Genomic DNA, 21,255 nt, shown 5'->3' on the forward strand with positions numbered 1-21,255 from the left:
AAAGTATTCTGCCTGTTTTATGTTCAAACTGGTCAGATCTGGTCTCTCACACCAACCCTACAATATCGTTTTAAAAATTAACAGCTACCTCATCAAAATCTCACAGCTACAAGATAATGCATGATTAGTTCAAAACAAAGTGGATGAAGAAGCATTAATTTTGGCAGAATAATGCGAACACTAAAGGGTTAAAGTACTGAGTAGGATATAGGGGTTATGGTTCAGAATAAGTTATGAGTTAAATTTAGGGGCTGAGTTTTGAGTTAGGTTTAGGGGTTAAGATTTGGCTTGAATTTCAAGAGGCTGAGATTTTTTTAATTACATAAATCTTAGAATATTTAAATACAAAAAAATAGGAAAGAAGAGAAGTAAGAAAGGGAAAAAAGAAAAGGAAAAAAGTGTAGGGGGTAAAGCAATGGAAGATGGAGGGGGAAGGGATGACGGGTCACATACCCCAGATCAAATGGTGTGCTCAGCTGTGCCCTGTGTTAATGACTGCGATGGTGTTGCTGTAGAGCAGTGGTTTTCAACCAGGGTTCCGCCAGTACAGTCCAGGGGTTCCGCAAGAAGTTACAAAACTGCTAAAATTGGCAGTAATTTTTAATTCTCCTGTGCAGATATGTGTGCATAAGACTATTAAATTATTGCACGGGTTCCTCGAGCCAGTGGAATGTTTTCTTGGGGTTCCACTCCAGCAAAAAGTTTGAAAAGCACTGCTGTAGAGAATGACCAGTATTATTGCAGTAGTCATTCCATCTTTTGGGGCTCATTTCTCTGACAGGCTGTCATTATCCCTAGTTCTGTGGAGGAAATCAGTTGTAATACGAGGTTTCTAGAACACCTGATGTGTCAATGGTAACCAACACAAACTGATAGCGGCTGGCCAGGCCTCTGTATTTATTGATTTTTTGCTGCTCCGCATTACAGGCAGACACACCCAGGTTTGCAGTCAATGCTGCAACACTGGAGCCAGAAAATGTGTCGGCTAGCTGGCAGAAATGTTAGCACATCAGGGGAAATGCTTAGCGGTATGTCATCTAAGGTGGCGAGCTGGCAGAAACGTTAGCACGTCACACGAAATGCTTAGCCGTATTTCGTCTGCGTTGTGAGTTCAAATTCCGCCGAGGTCGACTTTGCCTTTCATCCTTTCGGGGTCGATAAATTAAGTACCAGTTACGCACTGGGGTCGATGAAATCGACATAATACCTATGTCTGTCCTTGTTTGTCCCCTCTGTGTTTAGCCCCTTGTGGGTAATAAAGAAATAGGTATGTCATCTGCTGTTACGTTCTGAGTTCAAATTTCGCCGAGGTCGACTTTGCCTTTCATCTTTTCATGGTCGATAAATTAGGTACCAGTTACTCACTGCGTTCAATGTAATCAATTTAATCTCCTTGTCTGTCCTTGTTTGTCCCCTCTATGTTTAGTCCCTTGTGGGCAATAAAGAAATAAGAAAATGTGTCATTGCATGTCTGACATCAGAAAGATGAAAAACAAAGCTGACCTCATCAGGATTTGATCTCAGGACCTCTCCATCTGATTGATGCTCTACTGACTCTGCCAGCTCACCACCCCACCTTGATGACGTAACTTGCTCCTTAGGTTTAAATATAAATGATGATGGTTATGGTGAGGGGATAAGGGGAACAAGGGGAAAAAGGGGACAAAGGGACAAAGGGACAAGGCCATAGTCAGGTTTTCTTTAAAGTAACAAAGTAGGATCTACTTCTGTCTCTCTGGTCCCTTTTATATTTTGTACTACAAACATTTTTATATTCCCTTCCCACTCACCCGGGGGGGGGGTCTCTTTTTTTTCTTTACTCAGGACACATAGGAGAGAGGAGTATGGTGATGGTGGGGAATAAGGAGGAGTGGGAGGAGCCGAGCATCTGCAGTGATGGGGGGGGGAAGACAGTGAGATTGTGGATAGGTTGTGACTGAATGAAGAGGAGTGGGAGTAGGTGACAATAACCAGGTTGTGGGGAGAGTATCAAACAACAGTGAAACCACCACCACCACACACACACACACACACACATACATATACTCTTTTCCTCTTTTACTCTTTTACTTGTTTCAGTCAGTTGACTGCGGCCATGCTGGAGCACCGCCTTTAGTCGAGCAACTCGACCCCGGGACTTATTCTTTGTAAGCCCAGTACTTATTCTATAGGTTTCTTTTGCCGAACTGCTAAGTGACGGGGACATAACACACCAGCATTGGTTGTCAAGCAATGCTAGGGGGACAAACACAGACACACAAACACACTCACATATATATACATACATATATATGACAGGCTTCTTTCAGTTTCTGTCCACCAAATCCACTCACAAGGCTTTGGTCAGCCCGAGGCTATAGTAGAAGACACTTGCCCAAGGTGCCACGCAGTGGGGCTGAACCTGGAACCATGTGGTTGGTAAGCAAGCTACTTACCACACAGCCACTCCTGCGCCTATATATATATATATATATATTATATATATATACATGTATGTATATATGTTTATGTGTATCTTTGTATCTATGTTTGCCCCCATCTACTGCTTGACAAGTGGTGATCGTTTATATCCTTGTAACTTTGAGTTCAACAAAAGAGGGACTGATATAATAAGTACCAGTCCTGGGGTCAATTTGTTCAACTAATCCCCTTTAATCTGATGCTCCAGCATGGCCACAGTCCAATGAGTGAACCGAGTAAAATAATTATTAAAATGATAAAATATCACCTGATGGGAAGGGGCAGAAAGTGAACAGGGGTTTGGTTACTATGACAACAGCATATGTTCTTTCACCTGACTTGAAGTCAAGAAATAGGGGCTGCAGCAGGGAATTGGGTTGGAGGTGTTTCAGCAGAGCCCTTTAGGGGGTTAGCAGATGTGTTCTGAAATGCTATTAGGTACATTAGGGGTCTCCACAGCTCCCTAAATATGTGCTTGTGTGTGTGTGTGTAATAATTTTTAAGAACATTTTCTATCAAAATTTTGTGACCGTAACAAGAATCTTTTGCAAAAAGTGGAAACAACCAGAGGTCAATAACAAGAAAGACAGCCGGCATGAGAGGCATTGACTATTGGGGTCAACTAAAAAAAACTCAATCTTTACTCCTTCTAATGCCGCCAGGACTGCTACACCATTTGTGTGATGTGGAAAATATTCCATTAATATTCCATAAATGATGTTGGCATCAATTTTAAAATCCATCCTAGATTTGGCCCCTGTACTATCGAACTCAGCACACATAGCAACATTACATCACAATATATATATATATATATATTTACATACATATACATACATACATGCATATATGCACATATATATATATATATATATGTTTGATTGATTTAAGTATGTTTCTCCATTTTCTAATTTTGTAGTATATATATATATATATATATATATATATATAATATATATATATATATACATATATATACACATATATATACACATATACATATATATATGCATATACATAGGCGTAGGAGTGGCTGTGTGGTAAGTAGCTTGCTTACGAACCACATGGTTCCGGGTTCAGTCCCATTGCATAGCACCTTGGGCAAGTGTCTTCTACTATAGCCACGGGCTGACCAAAGCCTTGTGAGTGGATTTGGTAGACGGAAACTGAAAGAAGCCTGTCGTATATATGTATATATGTATATATATATGTGTGTATGTTTGTGTGTTGTGTTTGCCCCCCCTCCCCCAACATCGCTCGACAACCGATGCTGGTGTGTTTACGTCCCCGTAACTTAGCGGTTCAGAAAAAGAGACTGATGGAATAAGTACTAGGCTTACAAAGAATAAGTCCTGGGGTCGATTTCCTTAACTAAAAGCGGCGCTCCAGCATGGCCACAGTCAAATGACTGAAACAAGTCAATAAATAAATGAAGAAATGAATACATACATACATACATACATACATACATACATACATACATACATATATATATATATATACAAGGAGTTGCTGAAAAGTTCTGGGCTTTAGGAAAATTAAAATAGAAGAGGATCAGTTAATGATGATTTTTTTCAACATATAGACCCCTCAGATTCATACACTTATTGCAGCAGTCCTTCCAGTTTTCTAAGATCTGTAAAAGAATTTGGAAAGTTGGGCCTCCAAGCAGGCCTTTCAGGATACCTATTTCTTTACTACCCACAAGGGGCTAAGCATAGAGGGGACAAACAAGGACAGACAAATGGATTAAATCGATCATATCGACCCCAGTGCGTAACTGGTACTTATTTAATCGACCCCGAAAGGATGAAGGGCAAAGTCGACCTCGGCGGAATTTGAACTCAGAACGTAGCAGCAGACGAAATACCTATTTCTTTATTACCCACAAGGGGCTAAACACAGAGGGGACAAACAAGGACAGACAAACGGATTAAATCGATTATATCGACCCCCAGTGCATAACTGGTACTTATTTAATCGACCCTGAAAGGATGAAAGGCAAAGTCGACCTCAGTGGAATTTGAACTCAGAACGTAGCAGCAGACGAAATACCGCTAAACATTTCGCCCAGCATGCTACCGATTCTGCCAGCTCACCGCCTTAAGGCCTTTCAGAATACCCTTAAAGTCAGAACTTTTTAACAATCCCTCATGTGTACACACACACACACACACACTTACACACACATGAACACTTACACACACACACTTACACACACACATGCACACTTACACACACACACTTACACACTCACACACACACACTCATGGAAAGAGAAAGAGACCTTGTGTGTGTGTGAGTGTATGTGTGATGTGAATGTCTGTATACAATAACATTGCGTCTATGTGTATATATATGTGTGTGTTTGTGAGTGTGTGTGTGTGTGTGTGTGATAGAAACCTATAACATAGCTAAGGGGGTTGTGTATAAAGCCTGTGTGATTGTTTTTGGTTTTGTTGTTGCTGTCCTCTAGCCCCAAGCCAGCCCTTAATAGGATCAGCAGCTGTGTCCTGAATAATCAAGAAAACTAGGGTTCTCTTCAGCTCCCTAAATAGAATGGTGGTAGTGGTGGCGACGGTGGTGATGAAATGTCATGCCTACTATGATCTACATACTGCATATAATCTTTTTAGGGGACTAACTGACATATGGGGCTTACCAAGAAATGGGGAAGAGGATGAAAGTTTGGGGTATTGCATGTGTGTGTATGTGTGTGGGTGTTGGATGTAAAGGCTTTTATATAGTTTGTTGTGAGGGAGGAGGGTGTACACCCCTCCTATATCTATCTATCTATCTATCTATCTATCTATCTATCTATCTATCTATCTATCTATCTATCTGTCTGTCTGTCTGTCTGTCTGTCTGTATGTCTATCTATCTATCTATCTATCTGTCTGTCTGTCTGTCTGTCTGTCTGTCTATCTGTCTGTCTGTCTGTCTATCTATCTATCTGTCTGTCTGTCTGTCTGTCTGTCTGTCTGTCTGTCTGTCTGTCTGTCTATCTATCTATCTATCAATCTATCTATCTATCTATCTATCTATCTATCAATCTATCTATCTATCTGTCTGTCTGTCTGTCTGTCTGTCTGTCTGTCTGTCTGTCTGTCTGTCTGTCTATCTATCTATCTATCTATCTATCTATCTATCTATCTATTCATCTGTTTGTCTGTATGCCAGTCTATCCAGCTATTTACCTATCTATTTATACCTTCCTCTATCCATCTATCTATTCGTCTAGCCATATATTTATTTGTCTATCCATCCATCTGTCTGCCCATCTGTCTGTCTACACTCAAATGAAATGTAGGTATATGTGTAAGGTAGAGAAGAGGGGTGTTTAACCCTTTAGTGTTCCATATTATTCTGCCAAAATTAATGCTTCTTTTTCATCCTTTGTTTTGAACTAATCAGGCATTAATCTTGTAGCTATGAGATTTTGATGAGGTAGCTGTTAATTTTTAAAACGATATTGTAGGGTTGGTGTGAAAGACCAGATCTGGCCAGTTTGAACATAAAACAGGCAGAATGCTTTTGGCCGTATATGGCCGGATACAGCCGGTTTAAATGCTAAAGGGTTTTTTTGGTTTTGTTGTTGCTGTCCTCTAGCCCCAAGCCAGCCCTTAATAGGATCAGCAGCTGTGTCCTGAATAATCAAGAAAACTAGGGTTTTCTTCAGCTCCCTAAATAGAATGGTGGTAGTGGTGGCGACGGTGGCGATGAAATGTCATGCCTACTATGATCTACATTAATATGAGTGGAGTTTAGGGAGGGAAAAGGGATCCATAGTACTGTTCTTTAGCCTCAGGTCAGCTCTAATCAGAGAAGACCAATGATTAAAGATATTCCTTCCATAACCATCATGGCTGATTTTATTTTCTTCAGACAAACAGGGTGCTCAGGCTAAATTTGATGATTTTTTAAAGTCTCCTTCTTTCAGGAACATCTTGACATATCGGTAAACAGTCAACAACGTTGGAGAGCATAAAGATGAAAGTTGTTGAAGAAAAGTTAGCTGACATGGAGAATTGGAAGCCATCTGAAAAAGAATTACCTGGAAAAAAATTACCTGTATCATGATGATTCGTGCCAGCATCATGACTGCTGCTCAATGGTCAGGGCGGTGAGCTGGCAGAGACGTTAGCACGCCGGGCGAAATGCTTACTGGTATTTCGTCTGCCGTTACGTTGTGAGTTCAAATTCCGCCGAGGTCGACTTTTCCTTTCATCCTTTCAGGGTCAATAAATTAAGTACCAGTTACACACTGGGGTCGATGTAATCGACTTAATACCTATGTCTGTCCTTGTTTGTCTCCTCTATGTGTAGCCCCTTGTGGGTAATAAACAAATAGGTCAGTGAACACTGCAAAGGTTGTAAGACCTGACATGGACAGCTGTAACAGTGACTGCGAAGCTATGGCCAGCAGGAAAGGACACAGCAGATGTTCCCACATTTTTGAACAGGACCTTAAGCTCAATTCAGATGGCTATGTGAAGTTGCTGGAGTCTATGGTCAAACATTGGCTGGAGAAGGTTGCTGCCGGAAGGCCATATGTGTGGCATTGTGATTCAGTTCCTTGCAATACTTCTAGAAAGAATCAGAAGTGATTGATGTAGTATTTCTACCACATCAACTGAACCTAATTCCTGGCCCCTAATTCTCCCAATTGTAATTTTATATTTGGGGCATGGTTGAGAAAGATACCAACCAGTTTGCCAGCAACACCAAAGCTGAGCTGCTGGTCAAGCTCAAGGAGGTGCTCAAAGATCTTCCTAGGAACACTCACGAATGCATGCATCAGGTTCCAGAGCTATCTTTAGGCCATGGTGGGAGCTGAGAGTGGCTACTTAGAGCAAACTGTTATCTCCCAGCCATAATCTTGTTGATATTTTTTGATCTTTTAAAATACTTTTATTTTTGATGGGGTACATTGTGTTTTCTTTTCCTTTTGTGCAAACTGTCAAATATAGCCCAAACATTACCCAAACATCTTTCCTTTTAAAGGGGTTTAATCTTATACCTCAGAAAACTGTTATTGTTGCTGTTTAGCCCCAGGTCTGCCCTGATAACACAGGAGCTGATCACAATCTTATCAGCCATGACCATCCTAGAATAGTATATCTTTTATGTTTTTTACTTGTTTCAGTCTGTGGCCATGCTGGGGCACCACCTAGAAGAATTATTAGTCAAATGTATCGACCCCAGTACTTATTGTCTTTTTTTAAAGCGTAGTATTTATTCTATTGGACTATTTTGCCGAACTGTTAAGTTACAGGGATGTAAACACAGCAGTGCCTGGGCGACAAACACATTCACAAAGACACCACACACACACACACACACACAAACACACAAATAAATAAATAAGAGAGGGATAATGGCTCATCCACCACAGCTGTTTCCAATGAAATTTTTAATTGATAGAAATATTACATCATGTGAAAAAAAATATCTGTTTTCATCAGTGAATATACACAAATTACACATTTAAAGCATTCCAAAACCCACCAGTTTGTGCTACTTCATGAGTCCCTGACAAGGAATTGTCAAAAGAATGAATTCATTTAATTATGCAGTAGATGGAAACTAAAAGAAGCCTGTCATATATATATATATATATATATATAGTGTAGGAGTGGCTGTGTGGTAAGTAGCTTGCTTATGAACCACATGGTTCCGGGTTCAGTCCCACTGTGTGGCACCTTGGGCAAGTGTCTTCTACTATAGCCTCAGGCCAACCAAAGCCTTGTGAGTGGATTTGGTAGACGGAAACTGAAAGAAGCCTGTTGTATATATGTATATGTATATATACATGTATGTGTGTGTATATATTTGTGTGTCTGTGTTTGTCCCCCCCAACATCGCTTGACGATTGACGCTGGTGTGTTTACGTCCCCATAACTTAGCGGTTCGGCAAAAGAGACCGATAGAATAAGTACTAGGCTTACAAAGAATAAGTCCTAGGGTCGATGTGCTCGACTAAAGGTGGTGCTCCAACATGGCCACAGTCAAATGACTGAAATAAGTAAAAGAGTAAAAGACTATACACACACACACACACACATATATATACGACCAGCTTCCCTTAGTTTCTATCTATCAAATCTACTCCCAAGGCTTTGGGATTGAACCTGGAACCATATGGTTGGAAAGCAAGCTTTTTATCAGAGAACCTATAGTATATATCTAGGGTAAAGACTTCCTTTGGTCATGAATGACCATGGAATTGCACCTAGAAAGTTCTGGGCAAGATTGTTTATGGAGGGCCAGCAGTTGTCCATGCATATCAGTCTCCCCTCTCCATGCTCCCAATGTGGAAGCACTCCGTCGGTTACGACGACGAGGGTTCCGGTTGATCCGAATCAACGGAACAGCCAGCTTGTGAAATTAACGTGTAAGTGGCCGAGCACTCCACAGACACGTGTACCCTTAACGTAGTTCTCGGGGATATTCAGTGTGACACAGAGAGTGACAAGGCCGGCCTTTTGAAATACAGGTACAACAGAAACAGGAAGTAAGAGTGAGAGAAAGTTGTGGTGAAAGAGTACAGCAGGGATCACCACCATCCCCTGCCGGAGACTCGTGGAGCTTTAGGTGTTTTCGCTCAATAAACACTCACAACACCCGGTCTGGGAATCAAAACCGCGATCCTATGACCGCGAGTCCGCTGCCCTAACCACTGGGCCATTGCGCCATGCTCCCAATGTTATCAAAAGGAAAGGCAAAGGGGCCGATACAGCTTGGCACTAGTGATGTCGCAACTCATTTCTACAGATGAGTGAACTGGAGCAATGTGAAATAAAGTGTCTTGCTCAAGAACACAACACATGGCCTATTGAATTGAATTCACTACTCCATGATTGTCAGCCCAGTGCTCTACCCACTGAGCCATGCACCCTCACATTGTAAGCATATCTAGGATTATATTAGTCAATGATTTGTTTGAGAAAATTGAGTTGATTTTTTTTTGTATAAAGTTGAGTGACCTCATAAAAATTGCCTCTCATGTTTTGTTGGTGTGAAAAGAAATTTATAGAGCATGTATGGGTACAATGGGTGATAGGAGAGGAGGGATGCAAGTGTATGTGTACATGTGTGTGTGTATGTGTGGGTGTATGTGTGTATGTGCATGGGGGGAGAGAGAGAAAGAGGGAGAGATAAAGAGATATAATATGTGTAAGATTTTGAGATTAAGGAAAAAGCTTTCAAAATTTAGTCTTTGGGAGATAAAAGAGTATATGCATGTGTGTGAGTGTGTATATGCTTAGAAAATACAGTGTACATAACATAAATGATAATTATGAGGATATGGAACATGCAAACTTGTGATAGACACCATGGTATCTGCCCAGATGATATATCCCTCCAAACACACATTTATATATATATATATATATATATATCTCACCATCATCACGTGACCGACCAGTCCATCAGATGTAGTTACACATCGCTGGTCACAATGCGTTCGCATTGTTTTAGCCTTCGAATGACGCCACCCCGCTGGCTAAGCGAGCAGGCCAATATATATATATATAGATGTATATATGTGTGAGTATGAGTGTGTATGTGTTTGGAAAATATATGTGATGTGTATGTGCGTGTGTATCTATAGGAATGATGAGGAGTGGATGTGTGTGTGTGTGTGGGTGTGTGTGTGTATATATATATATATATATATATATATATATAGTGTGTGTGGGTGTAGATTGAAAAATAAGAAAAAAAATACAGCGTATGTATATAAGTATTCTGTGATGTGTAAATGGATGTATATATGTATGTGATGGAGATGATATACCCAAGTATATATATAGGGAGAGAGAGAGAGAGAGGAGGAAAGAAGTGTGTGTGATTGGGGAAAGGGATATATCATATGTATAGAGGAGGAAAGATATAGCACATGTGTGTGTGTGTGTGTGTATGTTGTTCTTTACAAAGTATCTGTCTGAGCTAAGTCTTATTTATGATTAAGAAAGGAGATATATATGTGCATAGGTGTGTCCTGGGGGCGATTTTCAAAATGGTAAATTAAAAAGGGTGGCCGTTATTTACACTTTTACTGTTTTGAAAATCAGCGTGTTTCTATGCCTCTATGCCTACTATTACTCTCACCCCATCATGAGGAATAGTAGGAGTGTCATTGAATTGTGAGAGAGGGGTCTAAGTGTGACACATTGACACACAGAAATTAGTTTTTACATTTATTAAATTAGATACATACATACATACATACATACATACATACATATATATATATATATATGTATATATAATCATCATCATCATCATCATTAACGTCCGCTTTCCATGCTGGCATAGGTTGGACAGTTTGACTGGGAACTGGCAAGCCAGGAGGCCTCATCAGGCTCCAATCTGATCTAGCAATGTTTCTACAGCTGGATGCCCTTCCTAATACCAACCGCTCCGAGAGTGTAGTGGTTCCTTTTTAAGTGCCACCGGCACGAGAACCAGTCAGGCGGCACTGGCATCGGCCATGTTCAGAGAGTGCTTTTTACGTGCTACTGGCACAGGAGCCAGTCAGGGGGGTGGGACTGGCATCGGCCATGTTCAGATGGTGCTTTTTACATGTCACATCATGAGGAACCAGTAAGGCGACACTGGCAACAACCCACACATGAATAGTACTCATTGTATGCCATCAGCATGAAAGGCAGTCAGGTGGCACTGACATCGGCCACTACTACAATTTCCATTTTTGATTTTGATTTTTTGGGGTTTTTGATTTTTTACTTGACTCAATAAATCTCCTCTGTACATAGATGAGAATATATATGTGCCAAAATATGAGATTATATGCATGTGTGTGTGTATATGGAAAGATAGAAAGATAGATAGATAGATAGATATATAGATAGATAGATAGATAGATAGATAGATAGATAGATAGATAGATAGATAGATAAATAGATAGATAGATAGATAGATAGATAGATAGATAGATAGACAGACAGATAGATAGATAGATAGATAGATAGATAAATAGATAGATAGATATTATATATACATATATATCATATATACATGCATTATATATCTCATATGTGTGTGTGTTTGTGTTTGTGTGTGTATGTGTGTGTGTGTGTGTGTGTGTATGTGTGTGTGTGTGTCTGTGTGTATTACATGGTTAAATCACAAACGAAATTTTTAGAGCAAATCACATTACAAAATGTCAGTTAGGCCTCTTAGACTCCTGGGTTTATGTTATGCATGACAAGACAGAGGTGGAAGGGGAGAGAAGGAAAGATAGTGAGATAGGTATAGAGATAGATAGAAAGATAGAGAGAGAGAGAGAGGGAGAGAGAAAGAGGGAGAAAGAGAGAGAAAGACTCATAAATAATATTTTATATTATTCTGCATGATACCAGTTTAAAGTTTGTCTAAAGGACATTAATAACCATATTTCATTGCATCAGTAGAGCGTTGGTATTTCTAAGTGAGCACGATATTACTTCAAAGTGAGATTAGCATTTTTTTTTTATCAAAGTGTTTTTTCAAACTTAACACATGGCACATCAAGGCGAGCATATTTCACTCAAACAATACTTTTAAACAATGAGGACATGTCATTCGATAATGCACCCATTTACCATAGGATCTAAGTCTGTATCTGAGGGTGTGTGTGTGTGTGTGTGTGTGTGTGTGTGTGTGTGTGTGTGTGTGTGTGTGTGTGTGTGTGTGTGTGTGTGTGTGTGTGTATGTGTGTGTATGTGTGTGTTTATATACTTCTATATATATTTGTTGTCTGAAACATCTGCTTGATGTTTATATTTGTTTATGTTTAGTCCTATGGTGGAATGTTTCTTGTATATTAAATGTCCACAAGACATAGTACTTTGCCTTAGTACTCTACCAGAGTACTTTAACTTGTCTCTGTTAGAGATTTGTGCAGCAGGAGCAAATAATTGCGAAGACGTTACAATAGACACACTGAGATATAATATTCTCTGAAAATCATTAATGTTTTTTTTTTATTGCTGCACTGTTCCCTTAAAAACCTTCTTCTTCTCACCATCATCCCCCTGTTCCACCCTTTACACTTTTACGAAAGCATCCTCTCTCTCATCCCCTCTCATGATTCACTATCTGTGACCTCTCTTATGCTCACCTTCTTGTTCCTTGAGAATTTTCTCTAGTACCCTCAACATGACTTTTCTTTTATCTTCAACCATATCTCTTCTCTGTTTTCCATGCTGGCATGGGCTGGAAGGTTTGATTGGGACAGGTAAACTGGAGAACTGCGATGGGTGCCAGGCTCCAGTCTGTTTTGACTTAGTTTCTATAGCTGGATGCCCTTTCTAATGCTAACAACTCTACAAAGTGCATATTTTATGTGTCACCGGCACAGGTACCTTTTACCTATCACTGGCATGGGTGCCTTTTATGCGTCAGTGGCACTGACCATGGCATGTCTTCTCAAGCACAGCAAATTGCCAAAATTCTTGATCCCTTCTCATCTTCTCTGTAAGACTCAACAATTCAAAAGCATATTTCACCACCTCATCCTAAGTCTTCCTGAGTCTACCTCTTCCACAGGTTCCTGCCACAATTAGAGATCAGCACTTCTTTACACAGCTGTTCTCATCCATATGCATCACAATATCATCATCATCATCATCATCATCATCATCATCATCGTTTAACGTCCGTTTTCCAGGCTAGCATGGGTTGGACGGTTCGACCGGGATCTGGGAGGCCAGGAGGCTGCACCAGGCTCCAGTCTGATCTGGCAGTGTTTCTACAGCTGGATGCCCTTCCTAACGCCAACCACTCCGTGAGTGTAGCAGGTGCTTTCTACATGCCACTGGCACTAAAAAAATTAAAAACAGACAAACAAAACAAAACAAAACAGTAATTTAACTGATTTGAAAGGTGAGCAAAGATTGGATTAAGCTAGATTAAAGGATTCTTACCTTAGCATTTTCTATACAGGGACAAATGGCCCAGGCAGCGCTTGAGATGACTTCAGGGTTTTGATTTTTTAGCAGTGACCATAGCAACCTGACACCATCCAGCTGTTCAATGATGCTGAAAGATGAAACAGTGAGATATCTTAACCTTTTAGCATTTAAACTGGCCATATTAGGCCTAAATATTCCACGTTTTCTGTTCAAAGTGACCAGATTTAGCCTCTCACACCTATCATACAATGTCCTTCTAAAACTACTCTCACATCATTGAAATCTAGAAGTTGTGAGATAATTCATGATTAACTCAAACCATTTTGAATAAATAAGCATTACATTTTACAGAATAGTCTGAAATAGTGTTAAACAACAGGGTATACAACTATTGTATATGTCTTTGACTATATTACATACCATTAAATGTACAGTGATTCTATTGCCGTCATCTTTTAATGTCTATCTTCCATGCTGGCATGGGTTGAACAGTACTGTTTACATTTTAGACAATAGGTGTGGATGTGTGGTCTTTGTGTCTGGATAGGTGTGGATATATAATAATTATAATAATAATAATAATAATTGTGTACAGTGCTCAGGTGCACTACAACTCATCTAAAGTGTATATATATATACACATATATATATATGTGTCTTTGTGCCTGTGTTTGTTCCCCATCACTGCTTGACATCCAGTGTTGGTGTGTTTATATCCTCATAGCTTAGTGGTTCAGCAAAAGTGACTAATAGAATAAGTACCAGGCTTTAAAAAAAAAAGCACTGGAGTCAATTCATTCGACTAAAAAATTCTTCGAAGGAATGCCCCAGCATGGCCGCAGTCTAAAGACTGAAACAAGTAAAAGATAAAAAATAAAAGATAAAAGATAGATACCTCATACTTTCTATCTCCTCTGCACACTGTCCAACTGCTCTTGTAACATTAATTAGCAACGCTTGGTTAGTTCCTGTGAGCAGGTTGACCAGTTGAGTTATACCACCTGCCTTTCTAATGGTTTGACGGTTTGGTGGGTCCCTAGCAAGCTCCCCTAGGGCTCCGACAACATTTACCAACACCTTCGGAAAGGAATAAATTGTAAAGCTTAATGTAGACAAAGTTTGGGAATTGTAAATTTTGGAAAAAATCTTGGTGGATGATCAGATGGATGGATGGATTGATAGATGGATGGATGGATGGATGGATGGATGGATGGATGGATGGTGGGATGACTGGACGAATGGATGGATGGCTGGATGGATGGTCAGATGGTTGGATGACTGGGTGAATGGATGGTTTATGAATGGATGGATAGTTGGATGGATGGTCAGATGGTTAGATGGCTGGGTGGATAGATAGATGGATGGATGGATGGATAGAGGGATGGATAGATGGATGGCTGGTGAGATGACTGGACGAATGGATGGATGGCTGGATGAATGGTCAGATGGTTAGATGACTGGATGGATGGATGAATGGTTGGATGGAGGGTCAGATGGTTAGGTGGCTAGATGGATGGATGGTTTTATGAATGGATGGATGGTCTGATGGTTAGATGGCTGGGTGGATGGATGTACTTTTAACATATTTCTCAGGCAGAATCAACTTAACACAGTGTGTAACAAGGCTGTTCCAATGAATTTATTGGTACAATCCTTCCTATGGGCTTCTCAATAGTTTCTGACTCATGTGGCTAATAACGAAAATGGCACTTCGCCAAGGCTTAAGTGGAAGCACCTGGATTAGTGGTTAGGGTATTGGAATCCTGGCCATAAGATTGTGGTTTCGATTCCTGAATTGGTCGATGAATTGCGTTCTTGAGCAAAACACTTTATTTCATGTTGCTCCAGTCCACTCAGCTAGCAAAAATGAATATTCTTACGATGGACTGGTGTCCCATCCAGTGGGGAGTATCTATGCCTGAGAATCTAGGAAACTGGCAGCAATATGTGTCACTATGACTCAAGAAGGAGTTTTATCCTTTTTTTTGTTTTTTTGTTTTATCCAAAGTTACAGATTGCCACCCTCATAGTATTTACTTTTTAAAGTACAAGGCCATCAATTTTAAAGGAATAGGGTTTGTTGATGACATCAACCTCAATATTTGACTGGTACTTTATTGTACAGATCTTAGAGAAATAATAGGTGAATTTGCCTTTAGAGAAATTTGAACTCAGAATGTTTCTATGAGAAAAACTTATTGTTTCGAAAATTATCTAAATTACACTTTCCATCAAAATTTCATGTAGCTTTATGTTCTAAACACCAGCTTATAATGACAAACTTATTTTACAAAATTCTCCATTTTTAAGATTAAGTGCAACAAAAGTAATTTATTTCGAGAGAAATTTGGCAACAAAATAGTTGATAATGACAAATACTACAAAATATTTTTTGCTTGAGCAAATACTACAAAATATTTTTTCCAGTGCTCTAATGATTCTGCCAGCTCACGCTTGTTAAATATATTAGTTTATTATGCAGCACGGAGTTTTGTCAGTGAACAGGTCGCGGTCTCAAAGCGACGAAAATATTTTGACAAATTAAATTTAAATGTTGAAGTGAATCTAACGGTGTTTGTGTGTTTCTTAAATGGCTTACAAACACCTTCCATGCTGCAATTGTTTTCGTTCCAGCACACGATCTCAGATCAAGTCACTTGCTATGCAAGTACATCTCCGTAATTAATTTATTAACTTTCCAACAAACAACAACGACCAGCCACGAGAGATGAGGAAATTTGTAATGTTGGAGGGTGGTATTGACGCTAACAACCATTCAACATGACTGCATTTCAAAAAACTTCTTTTTTATTCTACCAAACCTATTGTTTTATAAAATATATATTTCTTTATTGCCCACAAGGGGCCAAACATAGAGGGGACAAACAAAGACAGACAAAGGGATTAAGTCAATTACATCCACCCCAGTGCATAACTGGTACTTTATTTATCGTTATTTAGGCGGCGAACTAGCAGAATCGTTAGCATGCCGGGCGAAATGCTTAGCAGTATTTCGTCTGCCGGTACGTTCTGAGTTCAAATTCTGCCGAGGTCGACTTTGCCTTTCATCCTTTCGGGGTTGATAAATTAAGTACCAGTTACGCACTGGGGTCGATCTAATCGACTTAATTCGTTTGTTTGTCCCCTCTGTGTTTAGCTCCTTGTGGGTAGTAAAGAAATAGGTACTTTATTTATCGACCCTGGAAGGATGAAAGGTAAATCGACCTCGGCGGAATTTGAACTCAGAACGTAATGACAGACGAAATACGGCTACGCATTTTGTTCGGTGTGCTAACGATTCTGCCAGCTCGCTGCCTTCAATTGTTTTATAAAATATACTCAACCCTTTTGTTACCATATTTCTATTGAAATACATTCTGTCTTTGTTTCAATCAAATTTGTAAATAATGAAGGACTTAGTGAAATAAGTTGGTGCTGGAACATAATTTAGATTATTTTGAAACAGGAAATTTGTATCAGAGAATCAGGGTAAATCTCTGATGGGTTGCTATCAATAACTTTAACTCTTTCATTATCCAATTTTTTTTTGTCAAAATACACTGCTACAGTTTCAGTTAATTTTGGAAAATAATGATGATTTTAGTGAAATAAATTTGTCATTATCAACTCTTTTGTTGCCAAATTTCTGTTGAAATAAATTACTTTTGTTGCACTTAATCTTAAAAATAGAGAATTTTGTAAAATAAGTTTGTCATTATTAAGCTGGTGTTTAGAACATAAAGCTACATGAAATTTTGATGGAAAGTGTAATTTAGATAATTTTCGAAACAATAAGTTTTTGTCATAGAAACAAGAGTTAATCACAGAAACTAATGAATGGTAGAAGAATTTAAAAAATACCTATTTCAGAACGCCTCCAACTTCTACCATAACTTTTTTGCTTTTTATTCTATTTTAAAAAATTTCTTTGAATTTTTATGCTTTAAGCATAATTTATAATTACTCTAAGCAATTAATTTCAATTGTAGTTAAAGAAATGCAAACAGAATGTTTCTAAAATTTGTAATTAGTTGAAAAAAAAAAACTGGTTTAAATAGAATTGAAAATCAACTGCAATGTTTTCCAGTCTGATGATAATGGTGATGATGATGATTATATAAAAATGATAATGATAATGGTGATGGTAGTGATGATGGTGGTTGTGATGATGATGATGATGTTGATGTTGAATACATAAAAATAACAATGATGAGGATGTGAATGGCAATATGCAATACCAAAGTTACCTTCTCTGGCTGGTTGCTCAACAAGGCCACAAGCTGTTCTATGGCCTTCAGGTCACGGAACTGAACCAAGTTTTCCCGACTAATGGAACATTTCCAAATTGCACCAGTGGCTGCAGCCAGCAACTCTTTGTTGTTACCTGATGACAATATGGCCACCAAAGGGGGAAGTCCCCCGTATTCTCGAACTAATTCGCGGCTCTCTTTATCCTCTGCACACTACAAGAGAAAAATCAGATGTAGAAGTAATTTTCAAAGTAACTCATTTTTGATTATTAAAAAACAATTTCTTTGGCATATATATATATATATATATAATATATATATATATATATAATATATGTATATATATATATATATATATATATATATATATATATATATATATATATATATATATATTATATATATATGTATTATATATATAAAGTTAATCCAAACAAGAAAACAAAAGCAAAAAACAACAACGCAGGACGTGGAACAAATAAAGTATTATTGGACGTCAGGAAAGAAGGGAAGAAGGAGGGTTTGACGTTTCGAGCGGAGCTCTTCGTCGGAAACATAGGAGAAGGAAAGATCCAGAGAAGGGAAGACAGGGGAAAAAAAATCGCTAGTGATACAGACGAGGTCACATATAGGTAGGTTTACAGTTATTCAAATATCTCTTTTGCATTCATATATTAACAGTTTATATCTAAATTATAAAAAAACATGAAACCATTATTCTATGCTAATTTAGTTAATTTTGTCAAGCTCCCATTTCAGTCTGTAAGATAGAAATTTAAATGTAATAAAATGTTTTAAAAGAAATTTAAAGTGCCTACGTGATAACTGTAAACCTACTTTTGGGCCACCCTGTATGTATATATGTATATATATATAAATATAGTTAATCCAAACAAGAAAACACAAAAAACACAACAACGCGAGGACGTGGAACTAATATAGTATTATTGGATGCTCAGGAAAGAAGGAAAGAAGGAGGGTTTAACGTTTCGAGCGAAGCTCTTCGTCGGAAACATAGGAGAAGGAAAGATCCAGGGAAGGGAAGACAGAGGAAAAAAAATCGCCAACAGTACACACGAGGTCACATTTTGAATATATATATATGTATATACATATATATATATATATACTAGCAGTATCGCCTGGCGTTGCTCGGGTTTGTAAGGGAAATAACTATATAAGCATTTTTAGAGAGTTATAGCCAAAAAATAGAAAAAAAATGCATTAAAAATGGAAAAAAAAATGATGGTAAATTTTTTTAAAAATCGTTGACTCATCGTAGATATTTTTAGAGAGTTACTTCCCTTATATAATAGCCAAAAAAATGCATTAAAATGGAAAAAATGATGGTAAATTTTTTTTTAAATCGTAGACTCATCGTAGACGCACGCTAATACCCAGAAGGGCTCGATATGAACCACGACTATAAGATACCCGGTTTTGGTTAAACTGCACCGCAAAATGTGGGAGTAGTTAGGAATCTAAATCGTAGGAGACAGACACACAACTTCACTTTTATATATAAAGATATATAAGTAGATAAGCCTATGTCTGGTCATAGAGTGACCAATGGTTTCACATTCACAAAAGTCTTAGCCCCGTAAACATCTTATCAGACTCTAAAGCTGAAGACAAATGTAATTCTACCTGCTTTGGGAATTGAAACCAAGATCTTGTGATAATGAGTACAACACCCTAACCATTAGTAATGTGTGTGTGTGTGTATAACAGGTTTCTTTCAGTTTCTGATAGCCAAATCCACTCCCAAGGTTTTAATCAGCTAGTAGGGGTGGGTATAGTAAAAGACAGTTGCCAAAGGTACCAAACAGTGGAACTGAACCTGAAACCATGGGGTGGGAAGCAAACTTCCTAACCGCACACCCTTGTCTGCACACCTTAATCTATACACTTGGTGATTGAAAGAGACTTACCTTAAATATTGCTAAGGCACAGTATGTCTTCAGTTCTTCATTCTGACTCTTCAGATTCTTCACAAGATCTTCGATCATTCCTTCTGAATGGATCGCTGCTCTGTAACTTGGCTAGAAAACAGCAGAAAGATAGAAACGTCTTATGTTGGAAATTAAACTGAGTGTGCATCACGTCGTCGTCGTCGTCGTCAGCAGCAGCAGCAGCAGCAGCATCATCATCATCAGCATCAGCATCATCATCATCATCATCATCATCATCATCATCATCATCATCATCATCATCATCATTTAGCGTCCGTTTTCCATGCTAGCACGGGTTGGACGGTTTGACCGGGGATCTGGGAAGCCTGGAGGCTGCACCAGGCTCCAGTCTGATCTGGCAGTGTTTCTACAGCTGGAGGCCCTTCCTAATGCCAACCACTCCGTGAGTGTTTTTGGTAGCTTTTTACGTGCCACCGGCACAGCTGCCAGGGGAGTCTGGCAGCGACCATGATCAGTTGGTGCTTTTTACATGCCACCGGCACAGAAGCCAGTCAAGGCGGCGCTGGCAAGAAACTGGAGAGGTGAGAGTTAGATGGAATACAGCTATACATTTGACTGGAGTACAGACATATGCTTAAGTGGAGTATGTACATATGCTTGACTGAGTAGAGCCATCAAGACTTATAGAGCTATACATTAAACTGGCGTATAGTCATACAACAGACTGAGTACAACCATGCGTTAGACTGTGCATAGCCATACACCATACATTAGACTGGAGTGTAGTCACACACTTGACTGAGTAAAGCCACTCACTTGAATGGGGTACAGCCATATGCTAGACTGGAGTAATCATATACTTGACTGAGTTGAGTCATACATAGACTGCATAGCCATACACCATACATTAGACTGGAGTGTAGTCACACACTTGACTGAGTGTAAAGCCACTCACTTGAATGGGGTACAGCCATATGCTAGATTGGAGTAATCATATACTTGACTGAGTAGAGTCATACATAGACTGCATAGCCATACACCATACATTAGACTGGAGTGTAGTCACACACTTGACTGAGTGAAGCCACTCACTTGAATGGGGTACAGCCATATGCTAGATTGGAGTAATCATATACTTGACTGAGTAGATTCATACATAGACTGTGCATAGCCATACACCATACATTAGACTGGAGTGTAGTCACACACTTGACTGAGTGAAGCCACTCACTTGAATGGGGTACAGCTATATGCTAGACTGGAGTAATCATATACTTGACTGAGTAGAGTCATACATTAGATTAGTGTGTAGTTACACACTAGACTGAGTATAGCCATACACCAGACTGGAGTATGGTCATACACTGCAGTGATTCTTAATCGTCCGTGGCTTAGCCCCACCTCTCAGATTGACATGTTGCTTTTCGAAACAATAAGCAATAAAAATCCCAATGGGTTATTTTAATTAAGCAGGCACTAATTAATCTGTACAATGGGTTTTAAAAATCCTTTTTATTCTGATATTCTCCTTAATCCAGGTTGAGAGCCACTGGTCTAGACAGTGCATGATGATAACATTATATTACACTTGATGGTGTATACTCTTTTACTCTTTTACTTGTTACAGTCATTTGACTGCGGCCATGCTGGAGCACCGCCTTTTAGTCGAACAAATCGACCCCGGGACTTATTCTTTGTAAGCCAGTACTT

The 21,255-nt window shown here is 39.0% G+C and overlaps 1 protein-coding gene across 1 annotated transcript; it reads right to left on the reverse strand.

Annotated features, from left to right (window-relative positions):
• Positions 1–13,394: 13,394 nt before the first annotated feature.
• LOC115230061 (armadillo repeat-containing protein 4-like) lies at positions 13,395–19,694 on the reverse strand (the record flags this gene model as incomplete). Its single annotated transcript, XM_029800297.2, has 4 exons — positions 19,564–19,694; positions 17,630–17,845; positions 14,278–14,459; positions 13,395–13,509 (listed from the first exon to the last, which is right to left on the reverse strand). Coding segments are annotated over exons 1-4 (591 nt in total), but the record flags the coding sequence as incomplete, so codon positions are not given.
• Positions 19,695–21,255: the final 1,561 nt, after the last annotated feature.

Source organism: Octopus sinensis, unplaced genomic scaffold, assembly GCF_006345805.1.
Source record: "Octopus sinensis unplaced genomic scaffold, ASM634580v1 Contig14275, whole genome shotgun sequence".
Classification (NCBI taxonomy): domain Eukaryota; kingdom Metazoa; phylum Mollusca; class Cephalopoda; order Octopoda; family Octopodidae; genus Octopus; species Octopus sinensis.